The 27891-nt window shown below is 39.4% G+C and overlaps 1 protein-coding gene across 13 annotated transcripts in view; it reads right to left on the bottom strand.

The window, feature by feature from the left end:
* The window catches only part of BMPR1B (bone morphogenetic protein receptor type 1B), a 473407-nt gene that overhangs the window by 40881 nt on the left and 404635 nt on the right, over positions 1 to 27891 (bottom strand). For all 13 annotated transcript variants that reach the window (XM_056567256.1, XM_056567261.1, XM_056567325.1 and 10 more), the window contains 3 exons: positions 13135 to 13294; positions 4298 to 4400; positions 2210 to 2312 (listed from right to left, as the gene is read on the bottom strand). In XM_056567256.1, the coding sequence (XP_056423231.1) occupies positions 2210 to 2312; positions 4298 to 4400; positions 13135 to 13294 (366 nt within the window). The remainder of the gene's footprint in view (positions 1 to 2209; positions 2313 to 4297; positions 4401 to 13134; positions 13295 to 27891) is intronic.

Below are 27891 nucleotides of genomic sequence, written 5' to 3' on the forward strand. Positions count from 1 at the left end.
AATTATATAATCAAAAGCCTTAGCGTAAGAATTGAATTTATTTCAAAGCACTTTACTATTGCTAAATGGATATCAGATACATCTATACTTTGAATAGAAGTATCTGATGAGTTTTGAAACATTAACGTTATCAATAGTGCATTATTGCTTATGGCATTGCAGAGCAGTGGTTACAGCTCATCAGATAAAAGTCTATGTACAGCACTCATGTACTTAATCTATTACACTTTTCAATAGATATATTGTTTTACAGTACTTTCACATCTTTATTGTACTTTATGACTGCACAGTGAGACATTTCTGCCACTAGTGTTGTTACTTGTTTTACTAGTCCTCTGTTTGCTTTTCCTCACATCTTCTAAGATTCCACAACCCTTCATTTTGCCATAACCTTGCAGCAAAGGTTAATGAGATCTGACCTACAAATAAGGCACCAATCTAACCCCGGCTTCCTTAGCTCTCGGGCCCCTAGTCACAGGCAATTGGCCAGGGAAAACCTTCTCAGATGTTCAAAAAGTCCCCCACTGTGGGAAAAGCCTCACTACAATGCTACTTTCTGTCATCTGTATTCTATTAATGCTCAATTTTGTTGTTTTTTGTAGGCACTGGGAGCCATATGGGCTTTCATATTAACTTCTGAAGTATATTTGTATGCACCACATATTAAAATCCACCATAAATTAGACTGATTAAACTAATGTTTACGATTTCTTAATATATGTCTTCATATATCTTTATCGGTATAGCTCTTATTGTTCAAATGTCCCTGTGCAACCAACAATGCTGTAATTGAAAGGCCTCACAAAATGATTCCATGATCATATAGGTAATCTTGCGCTGACAATAACAGAGATGTAAAAGTTCCTTTAAGTAAGTGGTGATCCACTTGGTTGGCACTCAAATGGGATAGGAACTTGCCTATCTAAGAGGAGCCATGCCCCTGGCGAAGAGATGATTATGCTAGGGGTTGTTTCCTTCGGCTATACAAGTTACTGACACCATGTAATGATTTGAGTAGACCACATTGAGAACAGCAGTTTTTTTACCCATTCTCCAGGTTATAAGAAGGGGCTACCTCTATGAGACCGATATTCCCTAATAGGGGTTGTCTTGTAAGAGAGACTTTTTACTAACTAGATTGGTACATCTAATATGTATCAATAAACGAGGCGGTCAAAATAATATCTTCCACCATAAAAGAGGTATCAGAGTTTTTACTTGGTGCATCCACATATCATCCATGTGGAATGGTAAATCCTCCATTGTCACTCTGCTGGAACAAATGTATATGTATCTGATTATGGGATTCTGTTTGTTGCTTATTGCAATCAGCCATATGGGATTTGAAACTGACTACAGAATAACTAGACCTTTTATAGTTTCTATTTCTGTATGCCACAAAAATAATACATTCTAGAAAGTATTTTTTTTTATGCAAAGTAAGAACAATTCTTTATGAAATCATAAAATCAACATGGAACATGAAAAAACAGCTTTTTTAGATTCCATGTTGGTTTTATGCTTTGTGTTAAATGTGTAGTAAAGTATATCTGGTTTTATATAGATGCTGTTGTGCTGGGAATTTCATTTTACGGGTCATTAAAGAACATTTTGTGTTGAATAAGCTAGAAAAGTACTGATGGCTTTGAACTATGATGTTGTGCATGGTAAAGAAAACTAAAAAGGAGACACTAACACATCGAGCTTTTCACCTGACACACAACTGATAAAGCCTGAAGACACAAAGAACAGGACATTTTGGGTAAACATACAATAACCATAGAGTTGTCAAAGTCTAAATGTCCCTGAAGACTAATTCCAATAACTTTAGGCTACGTGGATAAGAGTCTCTTTGTGTTACTTTTAATTCTTTTAATATACTGTATGGGGGAGATTTATCAAAACCTGTCCTGAGGAAAAGTTGCTGAGTTGCCCATAGCAACCAATCAGATCACTTCTTTCATATTTGAAAAGGCCTCTGAAAAATGGAAGAAGCCATCCGATTGGTTGCTATGGGCAACTGGGCAACTTTTCCTCTGGACAGGTTTTAATAAATCTCCCCCTATGTGTATAAATAGATTCTCAATCTTTAGAAAAAGTTACTGTAATTAACAGCGCTAAGCAACAGAAGAGCAAAACATTAAGACAGGTTCATCCTTAAAGCCCTTATGAGTATGAACTGTAAATTCGGCCAAAATGGCAGTGTTACCTTTATTTTTAATTGGTGGCAAAGTGGGATGAAGATCTCTGTTACAAAAGTCTTCATCTGTACAACATTCAATGGACCTCCTTTGATGTGGAATAGGTGTATCCTAAAAGAAAACAAAAATTATATTAATGCAAATGAGAAGATGTAGTCAATTTGCAAGAAATCTTTAGCATTCATGTACATACAGTATATGCTAAAATATAGAAAAAGCGTGCATATTACACTACCTAAAAGAGTGCATTTTGGGAGACTTATTTTGCTATTTTAAGCCATCTGATACCTTACTAAAACAAGAGATTAAAAACTAGAATCATATGCAAATGAACATAAAATGTGTTATCCTAGAACATAAATATGTAATACTATCATGGCTAAAGCCACATGCCTAGAGCCTAGGAAAATATAAATATTGGGGTAGTGCTATTGCCCTTCATTTTCAGATTATTACTACCATGCGAGGAGGATCAGGGATCAAGAGGGTGCTGGCTACAGCTGTGCTTAGTTTACTAAGTACTATGAGATGTTCTCAATACAGTGTAACAATGACATACCTATTAGTACCTGTAATAAGTATTGTATAAGAAGTATAATAAGTATTGCAGTGATCAAAGTCCCTTTGGGAATAAAAAAAATAAAACATATACTTACCTTCCTCACTTCTTATTATGAAGCTTTATCCCCTGCTGCACAGCACTTCTGGGTTCAGGGATTTAACATCATAGGCCTGTTTAGTCAATCAGTGGCTGAGGTACAACACCACTGCGGCTGTTATTTGGATAAACATGCCTATGACACCACGTTCCTGATGGGCAGCAGGCTTTGGAAGACTAAGCTATGTTTTAGTTTTTTTTGTGTTTATTTACCACCTCCCTAGCCCCAAAACAAAAGCAATGCTGTCCAGATAATAGTTTTATATACAATAAAAAAATTAAAAAAAAGATGTTAGAAAAATAAATAGTGGAAACAAAGTGGAAACAAAAGCCAAGATTGCCCTTTTGTAAGTTCTTTATATTGGGATAAAAAAAAAAAAGAATATATATATATATATATATATATATATATAGATATATATAGATAGATACATAGTTGGTATCACCAGAACTGTAACAAACCATACAATAAGATTAACACATAGTTTTTTTCCACATAGTGATGACTATACAAAACTATAAAAAAAAAAAAAACTAAAATTAATGCCTAAATTGCTTAAATGCTTTTACAAAAAATGTTTAGAACATTTCAGCATCTCCCAGTTTCCAACTATGCCCTAATGGATTAAGCTATGGTGTTAAGCCTTAATATAAAATATACATTTTTAGAGGGGCTATAACAATGGATAGTAATTAAACCTAGAATTTTCTAATTATTACTAATTAATAGTAAATATTAGAACTTCAAATATCATCCAGTTTTAGTATATTAAAATGTAACAATTGTTAAAAACGTGGTTTATGAGAGCTTACAAGCTGCATGCATTCCCCTCAAGACCACACATGGACTATTATGTCCTAATAAAAGCCATCTGGGAAATAAAAGGATGATACAAGCGAGGGTGTGGGAAACACTTTTGTCATAATTTATCATCCAGTGAATTAATAATTGTGCTGAAATACAATCAGGTCAAGAGTGCATCTGATTCTTATTATCAGTTATGAATTAGATGCCTTATATGAACACATTCCTATGGATGTCAAGAACACAGATGTCCTTATTATGTCCTGCTATGAGGAACTTCTTTTATACTAATGGCCAAAAACTTGTTGCTTTTCCCATTACAAGCTGAGTTTTAATCAAAGCCCCAGATCCCTTCATTGTGTAAAAGCCTTTCCGTCACCAACGTGCAGCTGTGCAACAGAACGTCTCTTTGTCATCTGATCATTTATGCTACAGAGACCGTATGGAAAAGAGCCTTTAATTTAAGGACTGAAAGAAGCCATATCTACAGAAAGATAAGTAAACACTACAGACTGTCAATTTGATTGGAAGGTATCTGTTTACTTGTGTCAAGACAATGCCTTATAGAATATGCCTTATAGGGAACATTCTCAATAGAACAGAGGTGGCCATTGTCCCCAACCATCTACTTACTCTGCATTGAAAGTCTGAACCTTCTAATCCTAAACAGCCAGAGGTGATCACCGGAAGCCCAGATTCATCTTCTTCTATAATGGTGAAACAGTAACCATCCGTCCTGTAACACAAATAACAATGGTTACTAGGTGCACAATGAATAGTTGATACATGCAATTAATGATAGTGAATATATATATATATATATATATATATATATATATATATATATATTATTATTATTTTTTCATTCACTCTTTAGTACTGGAAGGGGTTGTATTATGTGCATATTGTTTGCCTGGCCTCTTCCTCTTTCTTGCTCTGGGTGGTCACACCCCAGTAGTTCTGCTTTTCCAGCTATCCTGTAGGCCCCTTTTTGTTTCTGTTGGCCACCATTCTTTATGTTTGTATAGTGAGGCCTGTAGGTCCGAATTGCAGCTGTGACCACTTCTATCTCTATAGATATCCCACTGGGCCTTACAGGTATTGCTGAATTAACAGCAAACAAATCATGAATCCTAAGCACTGCTTTACATATGCTACAATGGCTATTTTATAGAGTTACAGTGAAGGAAAAATGATGTGAACCCTGCTGATTTTGTATGTTGGCCCACTGACAAAGAAATAATAAGTCTATAATTTTAGTGGAAGGTTTATTTAAAGAGTAATAGTCAGAATAACAACAAGAAAATCCAGAAAAATACATTCAAATTAATTATGAATTGACTTGCATAAATATTTGATCAATTACAAAGGTTTCTGGTTCCCATGTGTCTATAAATAAAGGTAAAATGCTGAGATTAGGAACACTCTCTTAAAGAATGTGCTCCTAATCTCCGTTTGTTACTTGTATAAAAAGCACCAGTCCACATTAGCAACCGATCATTCAGATTCCAAACTCTACACCATGGCCAAGACCAAAGAGCTGTCCAAGAATGTTAGGGGCAAGATTGTAGACCTACACAAGGCTGGGATGGGCCACAAGACCATCGCCAAATAGCTCGGCGGGAAGGGGATGCGATTATTCGCAAATTAAAGAAAAACAAAATAACTGTGAATCTACCTTGCTCGGGGGCTCAATGCAGGATCTCACATTGTGGAGTTTCAATGATCACATGAACAGTAAGGAAATAGCTCAGAACTATACAGGAGGATCTTATCAATGATTTCAAGGCAGCTGGGACCATAGTCCCCAAGAAAACAACTAATAACACGCTATATCTTGAAGGACTAAAATCTTGCAGCACCCACAAGTTCCCCCTACTCAAAAAAGCACATGTACAGGTCTGTCTGAAGTTTACCAATAAACATCTGAATGACTCAGGAGAACTGGATGAAAGTGTTGAGGTCAGATGAGACCAAAATAGAGCTCTTTGGCATCAACTCAACTAGCGGCAATGGAGGGGGCCAATGTACCATCAAATCTTTAGTGAGATTAAGCCAGGGCATTGAAAATGGGTTGTGGTTGGGAATTTCAGCATGACAATGATCAAAAACACACGATCAAGGCAATAAAGGAGTGGCTCAAGAAGATGTACATTAAGGTCCTGGAGTGGCCTAGACAGTCTTCAGACCTTAAAGGGGTACTCCACTGCTCAGTGCTTGGAACAAACTGTTCCGAACGCTGGAGCCAACGCCGGGAGCTCATTACATCATAGCACCACCCCTCATGATGTCACGCCCCCTCCCATAGACTTTCATTGAGGGGCGGGGCTATGATGTCACAAGCTCGCATCAGCTCCAGCGTTCGGGACGGTTTGTTCTAAATGCTGAGCAGCAGAGTACTCCTTTAATCCCATAGATAATATGTATAGGGAGCTGAAGGTTCAGGTTGCCAAATGTTTTTTCCTAATTTTTGTTGTTGTTGGTATTCTGTCTCTCACTGTTTAATTATATTATTTGTTTGTCAGCGGAAAAAGTATCAAAAATATTTTAATGAGTGATAAGTAAAAACCTGACTAAAAGGTTCAAACTTACGAATGCATTGAAAAGAAATTCTAAAGTAAGTCACAATGTTAATGTCAAGCAGTAAAAAAATGATGTGCATGTTTCATATATAAAGACAGCCCTTTAGTGGTCTTCACAGACAGTACTATCAGTCAGCTGGAATTGCTGCTCCAATTCCCTGTGAACTCAGCTGTTTGCGCTCTCACCTGCTAGTATACAACCAACAGATGGACACTTCTAGGGATCCAAAAGCTCCCAACAGGGTAACAATAAATTTCAGCTGTCAAGACAGAACCAGGAGTTGCTTTCTTTCAGCAAGGACACAGAATTGGAACCAATCTGAGTTTCCATATGTGACTTCTCTGATTTGCTGGCAGCACCTCTTGGAAAAACAAAGGTCGTAAAATCAGCCACTTTGCAGGTCATTACGGGAGCTTACGGCTTTAAACCATGCTTAGCATGTGTTTAAGGAAAGTCGAGGCAGGTTGTGTTATCACGCTTCATAGTCTGTATGGCTGAAGTATGACAATATTGGGCTGCTGATGCTGACAGGGTATTCACAAGGAGGATACCTATAATAGGTAAAATGTAGGGTGATACTGTGTTACTATGGGGATGGATGCTATGTTCTGAGGTGGGGAAGCCCTGGTTTACTTGTCCATAGCGTTAAGGGGTACTCCACCCCTAGACACCTTATCCCCTATCCAAAGGATTGGGGATAAGATGTCTGACCGCGGGGGTCCCGTCGCTGAGGAAACCCGCAATATAGCATGCGGCACCCACTTGTTTCTGCTCCGGAAGCGCTGGAGGGTCTGGGTCCCGACCACCGGAACTGAAGTCCGTGATGTTACGACTCCGCCCCCGTGTGACGTCACGCCCCGTCCCCTCAATGCAAGTCTATGGGAGGGGGCGTGATGTCTAGGGGTGGAGTACCCCTTTAATGACACATCCTCATGTATTATTTCTCAAAGCCAACCCATCCACAGTTCCTTTGTTGTACAATGGTTTGTCTAGTCCTTTGAATGTTTGGTAGATTGTAAGCAGGGCTCAAGTCCTGCAGGAATGCAGGGGCATGGAGTTCCTGCACTTTTTCCACAGGAGGAACACTGTTTCCAATAGCAGGAGTCCTGAAGGAAAAGCCCTTGAGTGAAAACCTTGGATGAGTTCCCACACTTTTGTCCAAGACTTTTTCATATAAACCGGCTCCAGAAAGTTAAACAGATTTGTAAATTACTTCTATTTAAAAATCTTAACCCTTGCAGTACTCATTAGCTGCTGTATACTACAGAGGAAGTTCTTCTATTTGAACTTATTTTCAATCTGACCAAAGTGCTCTCTGCTGACACATGTCAGGAACTGTCCAGAGTACAAGCAAATCCCCATAGCAAACCTCTCCTGCTCTGGACAGTTCCTGATACGATACAGAGGTGTCAGCAGACAGCAGTTTGGTCAGACTGAAAAGAACTCCAGAAAGAAATACAACTTCCTGTGGAGCATACAACATCTGATAAGTACTGGAAGGATTAAGATTTTTAAATAGCAGTAATTTACAAATCTGTTTAACTTTCTGGCACCAGTTGATTTAAAAAAAAATTCCACCGGAGTACCCCTTTAACCCCCTTATTGTAAGCCCTTATGGGAAGGAACGTTTATCCCTTAATATCAGTCTGCTATTTAATGTTTCAGGTACATTGAACTTTAGTTTGTGTCATATGTATTTTAACCCTTCATCATATGTACAGCCCCCTGGAAATAAGGGTGCTCCATAAAAATGAATATTATTATTGTTATTGTTGTTGTTATTATTATTATTAATAATAATTATAATCATAATCTCAAAGTAATGGTAACTTTAATACCTACATTTATAGTGTTATACGTTAAAGGGGTACTCCAGTGAAAAACTTTTTATTTTTTATTTTTAAATCAACTGGTGCCAGAAAGTTAAACAGATTTGTAAATTACTTCTATTAAACAATCTTAATCCTTCCTGTACTTATTAGCTGCTGAATACTACAGTGGAAATTATTTTGCGTTTGAAACACAGAGCTCTCTGCTGACATCATGAGCACAGTGCTCTCTGCTGGCATCTCTGTCCATTTTATGAACTGTCCAGAGTAAAAGGAAATCCCCATAGCAAACATATGCTGTTCTGGACAGTTCATAAAATGGACAGAGATGTCAGCAGAGAGCACTGTGCTCATTATGTCAACAGACAGCTCTGTGTTTCAAAAATAAAATAATTTCCGCTGTAGTATTCAGCAATTAGTAAGTACAGGAAGGATTAAGATTTTTTTAATAGAAGTAATTTACAAATCTGTTTATCTTTCTGGCATCAGTTGATTTAAAAAAAATTGTTTTTCACCGGAGTACCCCTTTAACTTATAACATATATAGTTATCTACCAGTATAAAAATATCCACTCTTTCAGAATGTTTTCCCCCGAAGTCATCCAAACACTGTCTGAATTACATCACAGACACATTAATTTGGCAACGCAAGCATTTCCCATTGAGGTGGCAGAGACGGATTACACCTGTGGTGAAGAAAAGTCTCTAAAACAGACTCATAAAACATCTGAAGCCTAAATTAAGTCTTTCTGCACCTTGAAATGATGAACATTACAAGCGATGTAACATCATCTGCTATACTAAAATACAGTTAGATAAGAAAGCCTGGAGCTGCCATTGGTACATTTACTGTGTATATACTTCAGTCCGGTTTATAGGGTCTACCACCCCGGTTGTGTAGATGGATCACATTGCCAAAAAATGAGTCACATCTACGGAGGGCTATTTTATACTGCAACAAGTGGGTCATTAAATAAACCAGTTAGAGGGGGTTTCCAGGATTAGAGTGCCTTGTAATGTTATATAAGAGTAGACTACAGTAGATTTATTTAAAGGAAACCCAACAATATGCTCTTATTAACCCTTTTTTTTGCCTCCTAGCCAGAACATGTTTTCTTTCTGACGACAGAGCCACATGAGGGCTTATTTTTTGCATGACAAAGTTGTACTTCTTTTATGGCAATCTTTATGTTACCATATAATATACTGCAAAACAAAAATATTGGTGAATTAAATAAAATTAAAAATTAAATGCCACAAATTTTTTAGGCTTTTAGTTTTTCCTGAGTTTGTCATGTGGTAAAATTGACTTAAAGGGGTTATCCAGGAAAAAAATTATTTTTATATATATCAACCGGCTCCAGAAAGTTAAACAGATTTGTAAATTACTTCTATTAAAAAATCTTAATCCACTGTTTTCCACTGGAGTACTCCTTTAAGTGATAGTGCTAGTCTTATGACTAGATCACAGAAATGCTGGACATACATAATTATGGATTGTGGCATTGTTTCTGTGTTATAATGATGTTTTAGCAAGTCATAATATTTTAGTAAATCTGCTGCTGTACATATGACACATAATGTCATATACAATGCATGCATTGCTTAAAAACGACGGTTCACTAGGACATATTTGGAAACCTGGAACACAGTTAGGTCACAACAATGCAATGCGTTTACTATACTTGCATGGCGTTGTACCATTGGAATCTAATTTAGCATTTAAGTTCTTTAAACTTGCAAGGAACAAGCAAAAAGGCTAATGATTATTTCTAATAGGGATTAGCCAAGTGTAGAAGTGACCGCTGTAGCACTCATTATAGTTACTTCTCTCCAGCTTGACACACATGAGTGCACCGTTCCCGCTATATGCACCACTAAACTGAAATCTAGGCTGTTGGCTGCCAATGCTCCAGTCTGAATTCTAATGTACAGACAGGTACATGAAAACGCTTCAGCTACAGTTTATTGAAATAACATTGTATGCATAGTAGATGAGCAATGAATGGAACGTGGGGTAAGAAGAGCTGTATGCCACCAAGAAGGCACAGAGGGGCATACTCTACTGTCCGACACAGATTCATGGCTCGCAAACTCACTTTGCTGTTTCTAAAAAAGATACATCACTTTTCCTCTCTGCCACCATTTTTAAATCCAACAATAATCCTATTCGAAACAATCTTTCAAGTTCTCCCCATTAATAATGATGTTAACACCCTGTAAAACACTGTGAGAACTTTCTATTTGGTATTAGGGTAGGTTTCCACATGGCACAGATCACAAGAGACAGACTAAAGCCAGACTTGGCTGATATCCCAGAGTATTGAAAATGCATAACTCTGCTTTTCTAAGGCAACTGAAGCTACAACACCAACACGGCCCTGCCCAATCCATGATGAGCACTTACATTGGCTGCACTCAGCGAGATTTACAACTCCATTAAAAGATGATTGATAATAATGGGACTATTTATTAAATGATGGAGGCGCTGGAAATGCACAGTAGCAACAACGGATCATCACCTCAGCCTAAAGACATTACAATAATAGATGGCGCTGCCTCGAAACACACAGTGATCCTGTATTAAATGAGAAGACATATACTTTGCCTGTCATTTCTAACTACCGCTCATGTACCTATTAACCACACATTATAAATATTATCTTTCATTTACTGTGTCACCTTTTTTGAACGTTCATCCCTTATCCCTACAGCATCTTCATAGCTACAATACATTTACTGTTTGTTTCTACATTTAGTCCAAAATAATGGGATCATTCAATCTGATTAGATCCAAACTTAAGTCATTGCTATAATAAATATTAACTATAGGGGATAAGATGTCTGACCGCGGGGGTCCAGTCGGTGGCCCCACGATCTCTGGCCCGGAACCCCGGCATTCTTGACATTTATGACATCATGCCTCCTCTGTTCATGTCTATGGAAGGGGGCGTGATGGCTGCCCGAAACCAGCATTCTGAACGTAAATTTTTAAAATGCCGGGGTGCCAGGCCAGAGTTCCTGCCCCCCTGCGCAATCAGACATCTTATCCCCTATCCTTTGGATAGGGTATAAGATGTCTAGGGGTGGAGTATCCCATTAACCTCCACAAGGGAATGTGGACTTTACCACAGGGAATCCTCAGATCACAACTCCCCAGAGTAGCCTCCATTAGCAACAGCTGGCATGATATTAGGCAGAAATCAGTAAATTGTGGTATCAAGGCACTGGAAAGGAGCCATAGTCAGGCAGAGCAAAGGTCAAGGCAGGCATAGTTCATCATTCGCTGAAAGGAAAAGGTCAAGGTGGTCAACAAGCAATAGGTAGTGGTCAAATATACAGGTTGGGTCAATGCAACACAACACAGGAACAAACGTGTTCACATCTGCATCATATTTACATTGCAGAATTGCAGATTCTGGCACAAATCTCCCCAAAAATAGTGCAGCATATGCAATATATTGTCCAGTTAAATGCCAGACACCTTGCAGGATACATGACAGGTGCCAGTCTAGTAAGCTCTTTGGGCATGGTGTGTTTGTGTATTTTAATGGATAGAGCAGATCGATGGGAATACCAACATCAGGCCTTATAGCATTTTATTATTCAATGCAACAAATAAGGAGCAAAGGACCCTTAGGAAGCCGGGGGCACTTTTCAGGATTATTTGGTGCATGCTGGCCTTTTAGGGAGCCAGGAGACAGCTCATGCACATAACCTATGGAGCGGAGGGTAAGGAAAAGTGGAAGGGTAGTGAGCAGCAAGTCGGCCATGAAAACTTGTAAGCCAGGAATTGTGACAGTCATTGACTTTGCACATTTAAGATAATTTCACACATGGCAGATTGGCTACAGATATTTTGGTTGCTCAAAGTCCACCAAATTCATGTGAATGAGATTGTTTCTGCAGTGCTTCAATTTCTGCAAATCACATTGCAGAAACATCGGCAACAAATCTGCCATGTATGCTTTAATCTCCCAACTGAAAATTTCTGCCTGGAGATTCAGAGTGCGGCAAGGGCCACGCGGACGTTACAGTCCCCAATATACTGCAATGTGTTCCGCTGGTATTTCAGCCTGAAGAAAGAGCACCACCAAACTTCAGGTGGAAATTTGAAAGCGGATTTTCTGTTCACAAATTCCGCTTCCAAAATTCCAAAGTGTGAATTTGTGAACGGAAAACCCATTTACAAGCTTGTACATTTTCGCAAGCAGAATTTCTGCCTGCAATTTCAAACCTAGCCTAAGAGGTTACTTATTAGTTAGTATAACTCATTAGGCCATGTAAAAAAGAATGGGGAAATGATACATCATCTCTTTCTGCTACTTATTGGCACTTACCATAACAATATCACAATTTCCAAAATGTTATAATTTTGGTTAAATTATTAAACAGATATAACTGTCATCGGTCTAAAGTGCAATTATGTAATCCATAATACAGTTAAAGGGGTTATCCAGGAAAAACTTTTTTTTCCATATATCAACTGCCTCCAGAAAGTTAAACAGATTTGTAAATTACTTCTATTAAAAAATCTTAATCCTTTCAGGACTTATGAGCTTCTGAAGTTAAGGTTGTTCTTTTCTGTCTAGGTGCTCTCTGATGACACGTGTCTCAGGAATCGCCCAGTTTAGAAGAGGTTTGCTATGGGGATTTGCTTCTAAACTGGGTGGTTCCCGAGACACGTGTCATCAGAGAGCACTTAGACAGAAAAGAACAACCTTAACTTCAGAAGTTCATAAGTACTGAAAGGATTAATATTTTTTTAATAGAAGTAATTTACAAATCTGTTTAACTTTCTGGAGCCAGTTGATATATATATATATATATATATATATATATATATAAAAGTTTTTTTTCCTGGATAACCCCTTTAATATTCTATAGATACATTATTAAACTGAAAGAAAATGTATCCCGAGTGTCTATTGTTTTGGGTAAGCCTAGGCTAAACTCCAGCTGTTTTACAAAAAAGAATTGGGAAATAGGGCCTGCTTTATATAATGAACACATGCAAATATGAATGGCTGAGTTCCATGAAGTGTCATATATACCAACCAGCATGTATTGTTGAATGAGTCCTCTGGGCAATGGTGATGACAGTAACATGACAGCATCTTCTGTGGTGGGGCAGGTGCTGTGCTCTCCGTGTCCTCCTTCCTGCTGTCCACATTGAGCTTTGCGGAGTTGCGGAGAAGCATATTATCAAGAAGATTTGCTGAAAGGGAAATGGATAAATTATATGATCTGGGCATAAAGCCAGCCTCCGGACACATTTAAATATCCTAAAAAGAAAGCAAACAATTTCACAGTAGGTTAAACTTTGGATTTCCATGAAAAAAGCAGCAAGCTTCTAAAGATTACCAGATGAACTTCCAACACTATAAATCTTCAAATACGTGCAGCAACACATTTACTAGATCAACGTTCACAGCAGTTGAATCAATGATAACACTAACTGAACACCCACGACCGAATGGAAATGATGCTTAAATAAAAGGGCACCGGTGAATATCTAATGACAACAATGTGTTAGTAGTATAATGGCGCCAAAATGTAATGCTTGATGAAGCTCCGAGAAGACACTAATGTGCTTATTAACGGAGAGCTGAGAAGACAACGTTTAGAATTACAAAACATTCTCGACAGCCGAAGAATTTCAGCACAACTGGTGTGACTTCCACCTGCTGCAGCAAAGTCCCATCAATGAATACAAAAAAAAAAAAACACTTAAACATTCATGACACAGCATTCTCATTATTGAAGGAACATTACAGAACAAACTATTACAACGTTAAATGCCTTGGGCAGAGCCTAAAAAGGGAGAGGCAAGACTTGTATGTGTACTGTTTTTTATCTGACCCTCTAGACCCTGATTTAGACATATATAATGTTTTACTGCATGCAATCGTAGCTTATTTACCAAATAAGTGGGGAATACGTATTAAAGGGGTATTGCGGCTCTAGGGGGATAAGATAGGGGATAAGATGTATGATCGCAGGGGTCCCACCGCTAGGCGGGACCCCTGCGATCATACATCTTATCCCCTATCCAAAGGATAGGGGATAAGATGTATGATCCTACCCTTAAAGGGGCATTCCTACCCTTAAAGGGGTATTCTTATCCCCAAGATGTATAAAGCCGGAATACCCCTTTAAGGGTAGGAATACCCCTTTAAGGCTAGGTTTCCACTTGGTTTTTTTTCTGGCAGTTTTTGGAAAACTGCCACTGCAGTTTTTGAGCCAAAGCCAGAAATGTATTCAAAAGGAATAGGACATATAAAGGAAGGACTTACACTTCTCCTCCCTTATGGATCCACTTCCGACTTTGGCTCAAAAACTGCAGTGGCAGTATTCCAAAAACTGCCAGAAAAAAAACCAAGTGGAAACCTAGCCTAAGGGTAGGATCATACATCTTATCCCCTATCCAAAGGATAGGGGATAAGATGTATAAAGCTGGAATACCCCTTTAATTAATTACCATTGCTGCATATTTTTCATACCCATTGAAGCCAATGGGTAGCAAAATCAGCTGCAGAAAATACGCAACAAAATATGATACGTGTGACTCTACACTAAATGGGATTTTTTTTAAAGATCTGTGGCTTCTCCTGATCGGTCTGTTTTAGTAAACAATTGGATTCCTCAAAACATAACAATTCTGGAAGATCTTTTCTTGTAACTCTGTATAGTGTGTCAATCCTCTGTTCTTCTTACTTGAAAGGCATGACTAAATCGCCAACTGGGTGTTAACATCTGAGATTGTGTTCTTACAGAGTCTGACACAATCCAATCAGCGTTGAAAGCGCCAAACTGTGTAGGGACAAGTCCCCAACTGGTAAAGCCAAATTCAGAGGAATGGCACAAAACTGGTCCCCAACTGGTAAAGCCAAATTCAGAGGAAGGGCACAAAAAAAAAAAAAAAAGTTATTTTTCTTATGTCCCAGACCCAGCTTTCGATAATTGCCTTACCCTAGAAAGGAATGAACCCAACCTGTTGTTCACAAGTGACAGATCCATTAAATCTATGAATGCATACATCACTATACTATACTATTTATCTAAAACAAACAATTTCAATACACTAGTTATTGGCAATTGGTCAATACCACTGATCTGTAAACCAGTGATGTCAATAAAGTTTTATAAAGTCAAATATTGATATGACTTTATAAAACTTTATTGACATCACTGGTGTACAGATCAGTGGTATTGACCAATTGCCAATAACTAGTGAATTGAAATGAAGGAATGGTGGAATCTGTACATAATATGAGGAAGGTGCATGTTACAGAACACACGAGGAACATAAGTGTGAATAGGAAACATAGGTGTGAAAAGGAAGCCATAAAGCAATTTAAAAGATCACTTAAGCTTTAAGCAGGCGCAAAATGTGAGGGTCTGGGGGCACCAACCCTCCTTTGGATTGCATGACTCTCTTGACAACATCTTGTCTGTGGTTTTGTTTCTTTTTCTCAAGACTATAAAGCAATTTGTCTTAGTTGATTGTCTATTAGTCATTTTACCAGTCTATGAGCCATATATTATCACTTAACCAGTAGCTTCAATGAAAACACTAGCTGTAAAAACCGAAAACTTTTTTTTATTTTTTTTAAGAGAGAGTGTTCATGTCTGTCTTTGCATAAAAAGAATTAACACTGTTTTGTGATACTCTTGAAATGTGGCCTGTATAAATGAACAGGAACAGATGTTGTGTTTCTGGGTCAGTGGAACATACCCTTTTTAGAATAAGTTCTCTTTCAGCAAGCAGTCACAAAGGTGGTTTTGTGACTATACAACATTGTTATTCATGGATAGGGAATGAACTTTTTAAATAAGTTCCAGCCAAAGATTTTCAGACATCTGGCTCATAGGGTGGCACAGTTAAATAACAACATTAATAGTAATATGGGCCGAAAACCATAGGTCTGTGTTTTCTTATGACATTACAGGCTTTGGATGAAATTTAATGTTATCCACTCTCTCCGCCAGCTTTTAGGAAGAGAAGTGATAGATCACAGTCTCCTGTCTAACAGAAAATTCGGAAATGAGACAATTGGAAAAAAATTGTGAATGTAATAAAAAGACGTCTATCTACGAGTACAGTGGGCATCATTCATAACATTTGTTTCTTATTAGATCTTTGGGAAGTCACATGTGCAAAGTGTGTCTTCTGTAAGGTAGCCTAGAGCAGAAGAAAGCATCAGACGTGGGAAAATTGAGGGAAAAGTTCTTTTAGATGTCACATATGTGAAGTCTGAAATACAAACTAGTGAAGAACAATAAATGGCTTGTTAACAATTGTTAGAGAATGTTTACATAATAGATTATTTGATCGGAAAAAACGTGTTACATCTTTGAAGATATATATATTTTTTTATTTACAAATCTTCATTGGAAAAAATCCTTACTATATTTTTACTGATGTGGATTTTACATGGATTTCATGCGTATTCATGGAAGCCATAATAAATGTCATGGACTCCATAACAAAATATCCCATAGGTTACATACTCACTGAGTTTTAGGCCAGAATTTCCACTTGAAAATTTGGTACAGAATCCGTTTTTCAGCAGCGTCTCATTGCTGTCAGTGGGATTCCACGGTAGAATATTCACTGCAAAAATGTTGCTGCAGAATTTCCACTGCAATATTATTGCTGAATTTTTGCTGCACTCATAATCTCTGCCAAAATTTTTCAGAGCGGAATATCTCAGTGTGAACTGACCCTTCGTGAATAGCAACATCATTTCACCAGTGCATTTCATAACCATTCCCAATAGAACATCACTACTTTATATGGGGTGTAGTGACAGTCCAGGTGCCATATTCAGTTCCACATTTACAATGATACCTTCTTTCATTAGAGTGTTTTTGGTCACCACATGACAAGTTCTTTCTCATTTTTCACATGTGAATAAGGTCAATAGATTCAAATGCTTATTTACACGAGATACTTACAGTACATTACACCATATTCTATTACAATTGGTCATTTTTAAGGTCCTGATGTAGCTACAAGGAAAGCAGAGATAGGATTTTCACCTGGGTTCTGGTTTTCCTTCTGCCACATAAGACAACACTAGCGTGGCACTTGGTGGTTTGGGAAGCCTGTTACAGATTTTGCTTTTAGGTTTGGGAGCTTTAAAGGGAACCTGTTACACTAAACATGCCAATTTCCAATCTGCAGACATCATCTTGTAAAAGTAGAGGAGCTGAGCACAGTCATATATAGTTTTGTGGGATATGTTCCAGAATAACTTGTTATTTATATATGTAAAGTTATGGAGTAGGTAGTCCTACTAGTTGATTGTATCTTTCTCTTAATGCACAGATCAATCAATGAGAAGGCCCATCTATTTGACTACTTAACCCATAGAGAGCAGAGATTTCCATGAATAAATGGCAAGTGATACTGGAACTTCTCCCACAGATCTACAGTATGGCCATTATTTACTAAGAGTGTTGTGTAGGTTTCTTTGTGGGTTTTAATTCCCTACAATTTATTTTCCACGGTATTTACTAAGGTTTCCCTACATTTTCCACTTTCCCTACACTTTGATTTTTTTTACACATGCTCTGATCTGTCTGGTTTTCCTCAGCTCAAATCCACCACATTTTCTGTGGAAACTTTAGTAAATATGTTGGGATTTTGTGAAAATGTCGGGAACACGCCCCTTTTATGTGACCACACCCCCTTTCACCGACGGCCACGCCACTTTTTGGGTTTTCTTAGCAAAAAGGAGAGTTAGTTGGGGTTTTTTCAATTCAGGCGCAATTTCAGGTGCAAATTCAGGCGCAGACAGAATTTCAGGCGCATATTCTGGCGCAGGCAAAACATGGCGCACAGCCCGACAAAACATGTCGGGTTTGCAATAGTAAATGAGGGCCTATATGTCAATCTGCTGAGGTCCTCCTGCTCTGTAATATGATGCTTGCAGGTTAGACTGCATTTTCAATTTGAAAGGTTCCCCTTAAGTTACTGCTCTTTACGTGACTCCTGTGCTGATACTAAGGGAGGAAAAGTGTCAACCCTTATAGGTGTCATTTTCTGGCTCCTGTTACTTTCCATCACTCAAGGATGAATTGAAAATTATTAAATTACAAGCCTTATGGGTTTCAAACATGAAGTTTTTAAAGTTGTGTTTTCTTCTTTAATATTTATTTGCCAGTATGGAGGATCATACATAGCATCTATATATATATATATATATATATATATATATATATATATATATATATATGTTCTTTAAAAATTCAATGTAACACAATATATAACACTCTTTGTATAAACCATCGTACCCTCTGTTTTCAGACACCACATCCTGGTAATTTCAAGGTCTTTTTCTTGAAAGTTCTTTTTTTTATTTTTTTATTTTACTTTCAAATTTGTTCAATCTTTGTACGTGCATAACAGATTGACATCATTGCAGTCTGAACCACAATGAATTACAGTGAATCACTAAGGCACTGGCTTTTATCATAATATGGGTTAAGATGCAGTGTGACATGATTTTTTTCAGTTAGAAAAGGTCTGTTGATTTTCTATTTTCTACACTATACTTGTCGTACCTTCAGAGTATTACAAAAATAATTTATATTCAGCATGTATGTATTGACATATAAGAGCTACCTGTTTACTGCCAAAGACTATTTGTATGTTACAGTATATTCCCATTTGCTTTGACTAAAACAACCTTACCACAATGTAAACTTTATTTGCTGGTAGGTAACATATGAACTGTAGAAATAGGTAAATTAATAATAACTTAAAATAGGAATGTTCAAAAAGGTTTCTTTAGCTAGGACATACAAAAACTAGCCTACTGTATATACTCAAGTATAAGCCGACCCGAATATGAGCCGAGGCCCCTAATTTCACCCCAAAAACCCAGGAAAAGTTATTGACTCGACTATAAGCCTAGGGTGGAAAATACATCATTCCCCCATGTAATCATCCAGACCCCCGTCATTAACACCCCGTCATCATCACCCTGTCATCACCAAGACCCCCGTCATCATCACCCTGTCATCATCCAGACCCCCGTCATCATCACCCTGTCATCATCCCCCCCTTCATCATCACCGCCTGTCAATCCCTTCAATCAGTGGTCTTCAACCTGCGGACCTCTAGATGTTGTAAAACTACAACTCCCAGGATGCCCGGACAGCCATCGGCTATCCGGGCATGCTGGGAGTTGTAGTTTTGAAACATCTGGAGGTCCGCAGGTTGAAGACCACTGCCGAGCCTTCGTCAACATCCAAACCCCCCCCCTTTAGTTTTCTACTCACCTCCCCTTGGTGGGAAGGAAGGGTGAGCTGCTGCAGGGACCGTCCAGTGGGGAGGGTTAGTCTTTCCAGGCTGTCCATCTTCACCGGGAGGCCCTCTTCTCCACTCGGGGCCCGGCCCCGGACTAGTGACGTTGCCTTGGCGACGACGCGCAGGGACGCTAATACGCAGGGACGTCCCTGTGCGTCGTCGTCAAGGCAACGTCACTAGTCCAGGGCCGGAGCGGAGAAGAGGGCCTTCCGGTGAAGATAGACAGCCAGGAACGACTAACCCTCCCCACCGGATGGTCCCTGCAGCATAGATGGCCTGGACCAGCTCACCCTTCCTTCCCACCGAGGGGAGGTGAGTAAAAAATTAAAGGGGGGGTCTGGATGATGACGAAGGCCACAGTGATCTTCAACCTACGGAGCTCCAGATGCTTGAAAACTACAACCCCCGGCATGCCCGGAAAGCCGATGGCTGTCCGGGCATGCTGGGAGTTGTAGTTTTGCTACATCTTGAGGTCCGCAGGTTGAAAGGGTTTGACAGGCGGAGAGTTCACTCGAGTATAAGCCGAGGAGGGCGTTTTCAGTACGAAAAATCGTGCTGAAAAACTCGGCTTATACTCGAGTATATATGGTATGTTGTCTATATGGTGTATTTTTCTTAGAGGCTAGATGTCAGACTTTATACAAATCCAACAGAAAAAAAGAAATGTGATATGCACCATAGGACTCTGCATGTGCAGAGGGATCACTCCTGTGTTATTATGCCAAATGTCCTCATTGTTTTAGTTTTCTGTTTGCAATATATATGTTACCTACAGAATAGACTGATAGGTTTCGCCATTTCGAATAGTTGTGTGAATCGGTTTAACCCTGTAAATAGTTAAATATGAATCATTTCAGTTGAGACATTGATTTCTTTACACCCTATTGAAGATGTTTCCTTAAAGCCTCTTGATCGCATTACATTACATTTATATAGGGTATTGTGTTTCCCTAATATAAACATGGTTCTTGTTTGACTTGTGACTGCTTTGCCTCCAATAAAAAGGAATAAAACACGCTTATAGAAAAAGGATCTGACTGGTAAACAGTAATAATCACAAATCAAACACCAGATACCTGCCTTAAACACTTCACAGAATTTATTCACCGCGGTAAAGGTGATAAGGCAAAACCTCACCTACAACGCAAACAAAAGAAGCAGAGCGACAGTCAACTGGAACGATGCTCCAAATATGCGGTGCAGATCCAGACAAGCGAACAACAGTCTGACTGGATGGAACAAGCAGCTCTGTAATCTGAGGCTCTCCATGGCATCACTTTGATATCTGACCTTTGCAGACACATCTGAGCTTTGAAACAAGTGTGTGTGAAAACATTTTAGTGATAATCATCCCAGTGTGTGTGGCGAGAAAGCCTGCGCCGCTAAATATAGGCCAATTATGCCTGGATTTATCTCCTGAATCCTGAGTAAATCCAGGTACATTACTGAGACTGCAGACCGAGGAGGGGATAAAGTCCTGCTCATGTATTCATCCATCCATCTATCTACTATCTAAAACCATGGTGGTAAAACGAGTCATCCACTAGAAACAGTTCAGAAGCCTTTATTATTTCTCCAAGTCATCATAATAAAGCTGAAAATGAGAATGTTTTAATAAAAAGTGACTATTTTAGAAAGATCCGTCACAGCTGAGTATATCTTCCTTGAATTACTTTAGAAGGATAGGGGGAATTCTTGCAGATAATGGTAACCAGCTCACTAAAGTGTAGTCTTCCCTGTGTCATGGATGATGCTGGGCAGCACCCAGAGCAAACACTTGAAAAAAGGCGAAATCCCGCACTGGAGTACTCCTTGTGGATGCGGGATAACATGCTGATTAGGGGGGGAAATAGTACTTGGGATTGCGGGGAGCACACTGCACATGCACAGCCACCACTCTATTTATTCTCTATGTGGCCTATGAACATTGCTAAGCTCAGCAATCATTCTCTGGTTCGGTGGATTTCCATGAGGTCAGACTTGCACTGATAAGCATGTTATATTCTATCCATACCTTATCCTGTGGCAATGGAATAGCATATATATTGTCCAAGTACCCCGTTCCAGCTGGAATATCTGTGAAGTTGTTGTGTGGCTGAGAAACCATTTTGCACATAAATCTGTGTACTGGGGACTAGTGTTGAGCGGCATAGGCCATATTCGAATTCGCGAATATTCGCGAATATATGGACGAATATTCGTCATATATTCGCGAATATTCGCATATTCGTTATATTTCCGTTTTATTTTCGCATATGCGAACATTCGCGTATGCGAAAATTCTCATGTGAAAATTAGCATATACAAAATTTACATTCGCGAAAATTCGTATATGCGAAAATTAGCATATGCTAATTTTCGCATATGCGAATTTTTGCATGGCAGTCTCACACAGTAGTATTACAGCCTTCTTTACACCACACAAGCTGGAAGCAGAGAGGGGTGATCACTGTGATGTGTACTGTGAAGAAAAAAAAAAAAAAAAAAAAAAAAACGAATATTCGTAATTACGAATATATAGCGCTATATTCGCGAAATTCGCGAATTCGCGAATATGCGATATTCGCGAATAATATTCGAATTGCGAATATTCGCGAGCAACACTACTGGGGACTATGAGTTGACTTGTAAAACTTTTTTGTACATTGCATATACGGAGGTATAATGTGAGTGGGTTAAATTGGTCATAGCCATCCTTGAAATGTATTTAGAACAGCTATCTATTGTACTTGCCAATATTCTTCATTCTATCCTTACTATTCTTCAAATGACTACCACTGACTACACGGCAGCCAACCCGAACCGGGGGACCTACAATGTCAGGCATGAGGGTGAAACATGACAGAGTAGCTTCAAGTTTTGGTGAAGCAGGAGGTGTGTTTCAGATTACCCTTTTCTACTATTCCGCTAAATTACTTTGACTTAACTGTGGCTTACTGGAACAGATAAAAATTGGTTCTCTAGTCAACAATGTGTAAGATAAGCACTGCCCAAAAACAGTCATGAATGAAACGTAGTAGACTACACCTAGACATCCAGATATAAGAAGATATAAATGTAATAAACCAGTTACATACTATAAGTCAAATTCTCTTAGTTTGCCAGGCGTCCACAGCAGCTGCAATGTGTGGTGAAAACTGAGTTAGGCTGGGTTCACACCACGTTTTGTACTTACGGTTCCCGTATACTGCTAAGGGGAGGGGGCGGGATCATGGCACCCGCACTCAGCCGTATTCGGGAACCGTATTTAATGCATGTCTATGAGCCGACCGGAGTCGACCGCGGTTCACTCCGGTCGGCTCATAGACATGCATTAAATACGGTTCTCGAATACGGCTGAGTGCAGGCGCCGCGATTCCCCCACGCCCCCCTCCCCCCAGCCGTATACGGGAACCGTAAGTGCAAAACGTGGTGTGAACCCAGCCTTACTGTGGTTGTGCACCTCTATGTAACTATGTAAGAAAATACGTATCGTAATCCTTAAGTCGAAACCCATGAGTAAGGTATCTGGCATACAATACATGTTTGTTTTACTATACTATTTTAAAAATATAGATGCTTTACATTCCAATTCATCCTGATAAAAACATTTCAGAAGAGAGTAGGAGAGTAATAAAATATAAACGGCACTTTTATTTCCATTTATACCGCCTTGGAAACGTGTTAGCTGTAGCAGAGCATATGTTAATATATCTGCGCTGTATTTTGATTTGTTGCAGCACTACAAGAAATGTGTGATAAATCCTCTTTATGTTCCTCCTGTAGCTGAGGCTTCTCCACTTCTCTCTACAATTAATTGCACTTGTGGGACAACAGCGATCAATTCTGACCACAGAAAGGATTGGCACCGTTCACCGTAAATGCTCTCCTAAACTAAAAGCCTTTCTGTGTTTGAAAACCTTGCCGCATTTGCTCAATCTGACCAAGTGGTATATTAACTTTGCTCCCTTGGAAAACACTGTGTTAACCATTGTACTGCCATTTCTTTTTGTCTAGAATATACCCACACTACACATGCACTAGATCACCACGTTTGTAATAATGCACAGAAGATTAAGGACTAGAAGGGGAGGACACACAGTAAGCATACCAATTCTTTTGATTCTCTCTGTGCCTTGTACCATCTGTCCATCATGTATCATTGGACAATTCATGTCTACTAGAGTGCTAGCCATTTATTCCAATGGCTTTCTATTCTAGCCAACAGGTGGGATTTCAAACAGGGGACTCTCCTCCATGCTATCCATATCTCCCAAAATGGCATATGGAAAGGAGATATCCATTGAGAAAATCCCTTTAAATATTTTCATTAAAAGCATTTTTTTAAAAAGGGCCATTGCCCTTTTACAAGTGGATTTGGAAGGAATAAATGATATAAGGAAGGTCTCACACTCCTCATTCTTGCTGGATTCACTTCTGGCCTTGGTTCAGCTGTGGTACTGTTGCCGTTCCAAAAGATTTTTTGTTTGAAAGCACCTTTAAAGGGGTATTCCAGGCAAAAACTTTTTTTATATATCAACTGGCTCCGGAAAGTTAAACAGATTTGTAAATTACTTCTATTAAAAAATCCAATAGTTATTAGCTTCTGAAGTTGAGTTGCTGTTTTCTGTCTAACTGCTTTCTGATGACTCACATCCCGTGAGCTGTCCAGCTCCTATGGGGATATTTTCCCATCATGCAAGGGATATTCTCCCATCATGCAACGGATATTCTCCCATCATGCACAGCTCCCGTGACATGACATCATCATTGAGCAGTTAGACAGAAAACTTCAGAAGCTAATAACTATTGGAAGGATTCATATTTTTTAATAGAAGTAAGTTACAAATCTGTTTAACTTTCCTTAGCCAGTTGATATATAAAAAAAAGTTTTTGCTTGGAATACCCCTTTAAGGTTATTCAACCAAGCTTAGGACATTAAAGGTACAAAAGATGAACACTCAACTGATTCTGTCTTTGGCTATCCCAGTTTCTAAACCATGGAAATCACTGAAGCCAACTTGCAGCATGGCAGTGTCTAGACCATGTAGCTACCCTAATGTTATATCTGTGATAATAGGTAATATGCACTGATCAGAATATCTAGAAATATCTTCTTAATGTGTGACGTTTTCAGAAGAAAACTACTGGTCTGTGAGTACAGATATTTAAATGGGTACTCCACTGCTCATCTTCTGATGTCATAGCCCCGCCCCTTCATGACATCACACTCCACCCCACCAATGCAAGTCTATGGGAGGGGGCGTGACAGACTTGCATTGAGGGGGGCGGGGATTGACACAATGAGGGGGCGGGGTAATGGCGTCACAAGCTCCCGGCACCAGCTACAGAGTTTGTTCCAAACGCTGAGCAGCGGAGTATCCCTTTAACACTAAATTAGTGACATACAAATGTGATAATCCAATTCTATATAGACTTAAAGGAGTACTCTGGCGCGCACTTTTTTCCTTTTATCCCGTCCGGGCTGCAAAATAAAAGAAAACACACTTTCTCTTACCTGCCAACGAGCCCCCGGAGCTCCGGTACACTCCGGAACAGGTGTTTCGTCCCCGGGCTGTATTCTTCTTACTTCCTGTTAGCCCGACACATCACACGGAGCGGGACATCGCTGCGGCCAGTGATAGGCTGAAGCTCCATGTGAAGTGCCAGGCAAACAGGAAGTAAGAAGAATACAGCCTGGGGACCAAACACCTGTACCGGAGCTCCGGGGGCTCGTTGGCAGGTAAGAGAAAGTGTGTTTTCTTTTATTTTGCAGCCCGGACGGGATAAAAGGAAAAAAGTGCGCGCCGGACTACTCCTTTAATAATTTCAATGATGTGTAGGCTTGGGGAATGATTGTAATGCTGAGGATGATTTATAGCATTACCCTTTTACACGTAAAATTGGCAGTCTTGATATTTATGTATTTGTGATCTAGTTTCAGTGAATATCCCAAACCCCTTCATACGTGACATTCACTGTTGAACCTAGTGCAACCAATACTGTTTCCAGGACTCTTATCTTTATTAGAGTGTCATAATAACAGTCATGTGAGGATGAACAGACGAGCAAGGGGCATCTATTAAGGACAAACCACACTCTATACTGGGGCTAATCCTGCACCTGTGATGTGTTATATAGCAACTAAGAAGTGAGCTCCTGGCTATACCAGCATAATACACTTCAGCTGCTTTTCCCAGTACTCACTTTGAATGGGAACTGACAAGTCATTTTATTTAAAGACACATATGCCACAGTTCACAATGCATGACACTTATCAAAGGCACAGCACATAAACCTCTGGAGGCTTTTTATCCAAAATCTGTGACCTGGCATGCACAATAATGGTCAATAAATGAGTATGAAATGTGGTTGTTTTCGAGACTGTAAAAAAGACTAGTGGGCATGTAATACAGTCTTCAGACCTAAAAACGTTACTCAGGGTATATGCAGGATCCAGCTATACATTACTCCCTTAGGACAAAGGAGTGCACAACCAAAGGGGGGCAGCCCCCCCCCCCCCCATACTCTCCTATGCATACCATGCAAAACCAGCACCTTCAAAGTTTTATTTATTGCAAGGGACAATAAGAGACATTAAAATTGGTGACTGGGTTGGGTCTGGTCTGGGGTTGACAAAGGCTATTAGAACAGACAGATAATAAGACCATTTAAGATGTCTGGTGACATGTGTGATAAGTTGGTTTTTCAATGTTAGTAAATGAAGGCTTCTGACACTTAAAGGGGTGCTTTTTCAAATGATGACAGAAAGTTATACAAATTTGTGAATTACTGTAAAGTAGTCTTTCCAGTCAGACACCATACATTTTTTTTTACAGCAACATGGAAATACAGTGGTCCCTCAACATACGATGGTAATCCGTTCCAAATGGACCATCGTTTGTTGAAACCATCGCATGTTTAGGGATCCGTGCAATGTAAAGTATAGGACAGTGGTCTACAACCTGCGGAACTCCAGATGTTGCAAAATTACAACACCCAGCATGCCCGGACAGCCAACTTTTGCAACATCTGGAGGTCCTCAGGTTGTAGACCACTATTAGAGGAAGTTGTACTCACCTGTCCCCGCCGCTCCAGGCCGCCACCGCTCGTCACCGCTGCCCGTGATGTTGCCGTCCATCGCTGTCGCCGTGTCCCCGAGGTGTCCCCGATGCTCCGGCAAGGCCTCTGCTTCCCCGGCATCCGCGCTCTCCGTCGCTACGCACACCGCTCCTATTGGATGACGGAATGGCGTGAGCAGCGACGTGATGACATCGATGGAGAGCGCCGACGATGCAGGGGATCCCGAAGAGGACGCACCGGAGCCCCAAGGACAGGTAAGAGACATCACCGGAGCTCACGGGGCACGGTAAACGGCTATCCGGCGGCAGCTCAAGCAGTCAGCGCTGCCGGATAGCCTTTTATGTGATGGCCCCGACATAAAAAAGCATCGTATGTTGATGCTGCCTTCAACATGCGATGGCCTCTGAGAGGCCATCGCATGTTGAAATTATCGTATGTCGGGGCCATCGTAGGTCAAGGGGTCACTGTATTGAATTTTTTGAGTAAATATAAAGGCAAACTATTTAGCATGATACACATCTGGCATGGAGTTGTATTGTCCACTATAAGACCTTTCCCTATGTCAGGAACTATCCAAAGAATAAGCAAACCTTTCCTCTCCATAAGAAAACTTGGATACCTGGAAAGACTACATGACTTCCATTAGGGCATACAGCAAATGATAAGTACCGGAAGGCTTGATATTTTTTTTAATATAGTAATTTCAAAATCTCTGTCAGGGACATGTATCATCGTTGCTTTGGTAAGCAAGTTCAGTAGTCATCTTTTTTCTTTCTTTTGGTTTTGCTTATGTATGGCATATTTATTATGCTATCACAGGGGGTTGATAAATTGGGCTCAAATAAGCAAAAACAATAAATCACTTTTGAGTACCATTTATTTAGCACACATAAGCAAAAACCAAGAAATGACTTCAGAACACCACTTTATAACCCCACCTCCTCTCCTCTGTGACTTTTCTGCTCTAAAATCGAAGTTGTGAAAAAATTTTGCAAAATATAAATATTTTTTAACCCCTTTTTGCACTTTTGTTTTTCTCCTCACCTTCTAAAAATCATAATGCTTTTAATTTTCCACCTTACATATAAAGCCTTGTTTTTTTTGCACCACCAATTTTACTTTGCAATGACAATAATTTCACCACAAGATTTACGGCGAAACAAAATATATATATATATTTGTGGGCCAAAATTAGGAAAAAAACGCCATTTTGTAACTTTTAGGACCTTCCATTTCTACCCACTGCACTTTTCTGTAAAAATGACACATTCTATGAATTCTGTAGGTCCATACAATTGAAATGATATCCAACTAGGCTTCTTTCACACTGCCATTGTGACACAACAGTATGATGTCTGTCGGGGAACCCGGGGAGAATAGCGGGAGGAAAAATACATCATGCAACGTTTTTTCCTCCCACTACTCCCGTCAAA

Source organism: Hyla sarda, chromosome 1 (genome assembly GCF_029499605.1).
Source record: "Hyla sarda isolate aHylSar1 chromosome 1, aHylSar1.hap1, whole genome shotgun sequence".
In the NCBI taxonomy this organism is placed as follows: domain Eukaryota; kingdom Metazoa; phylum Chordata; class Amphibia; order Anura; family Hylidae; genus Hyla; species Hyla sarda.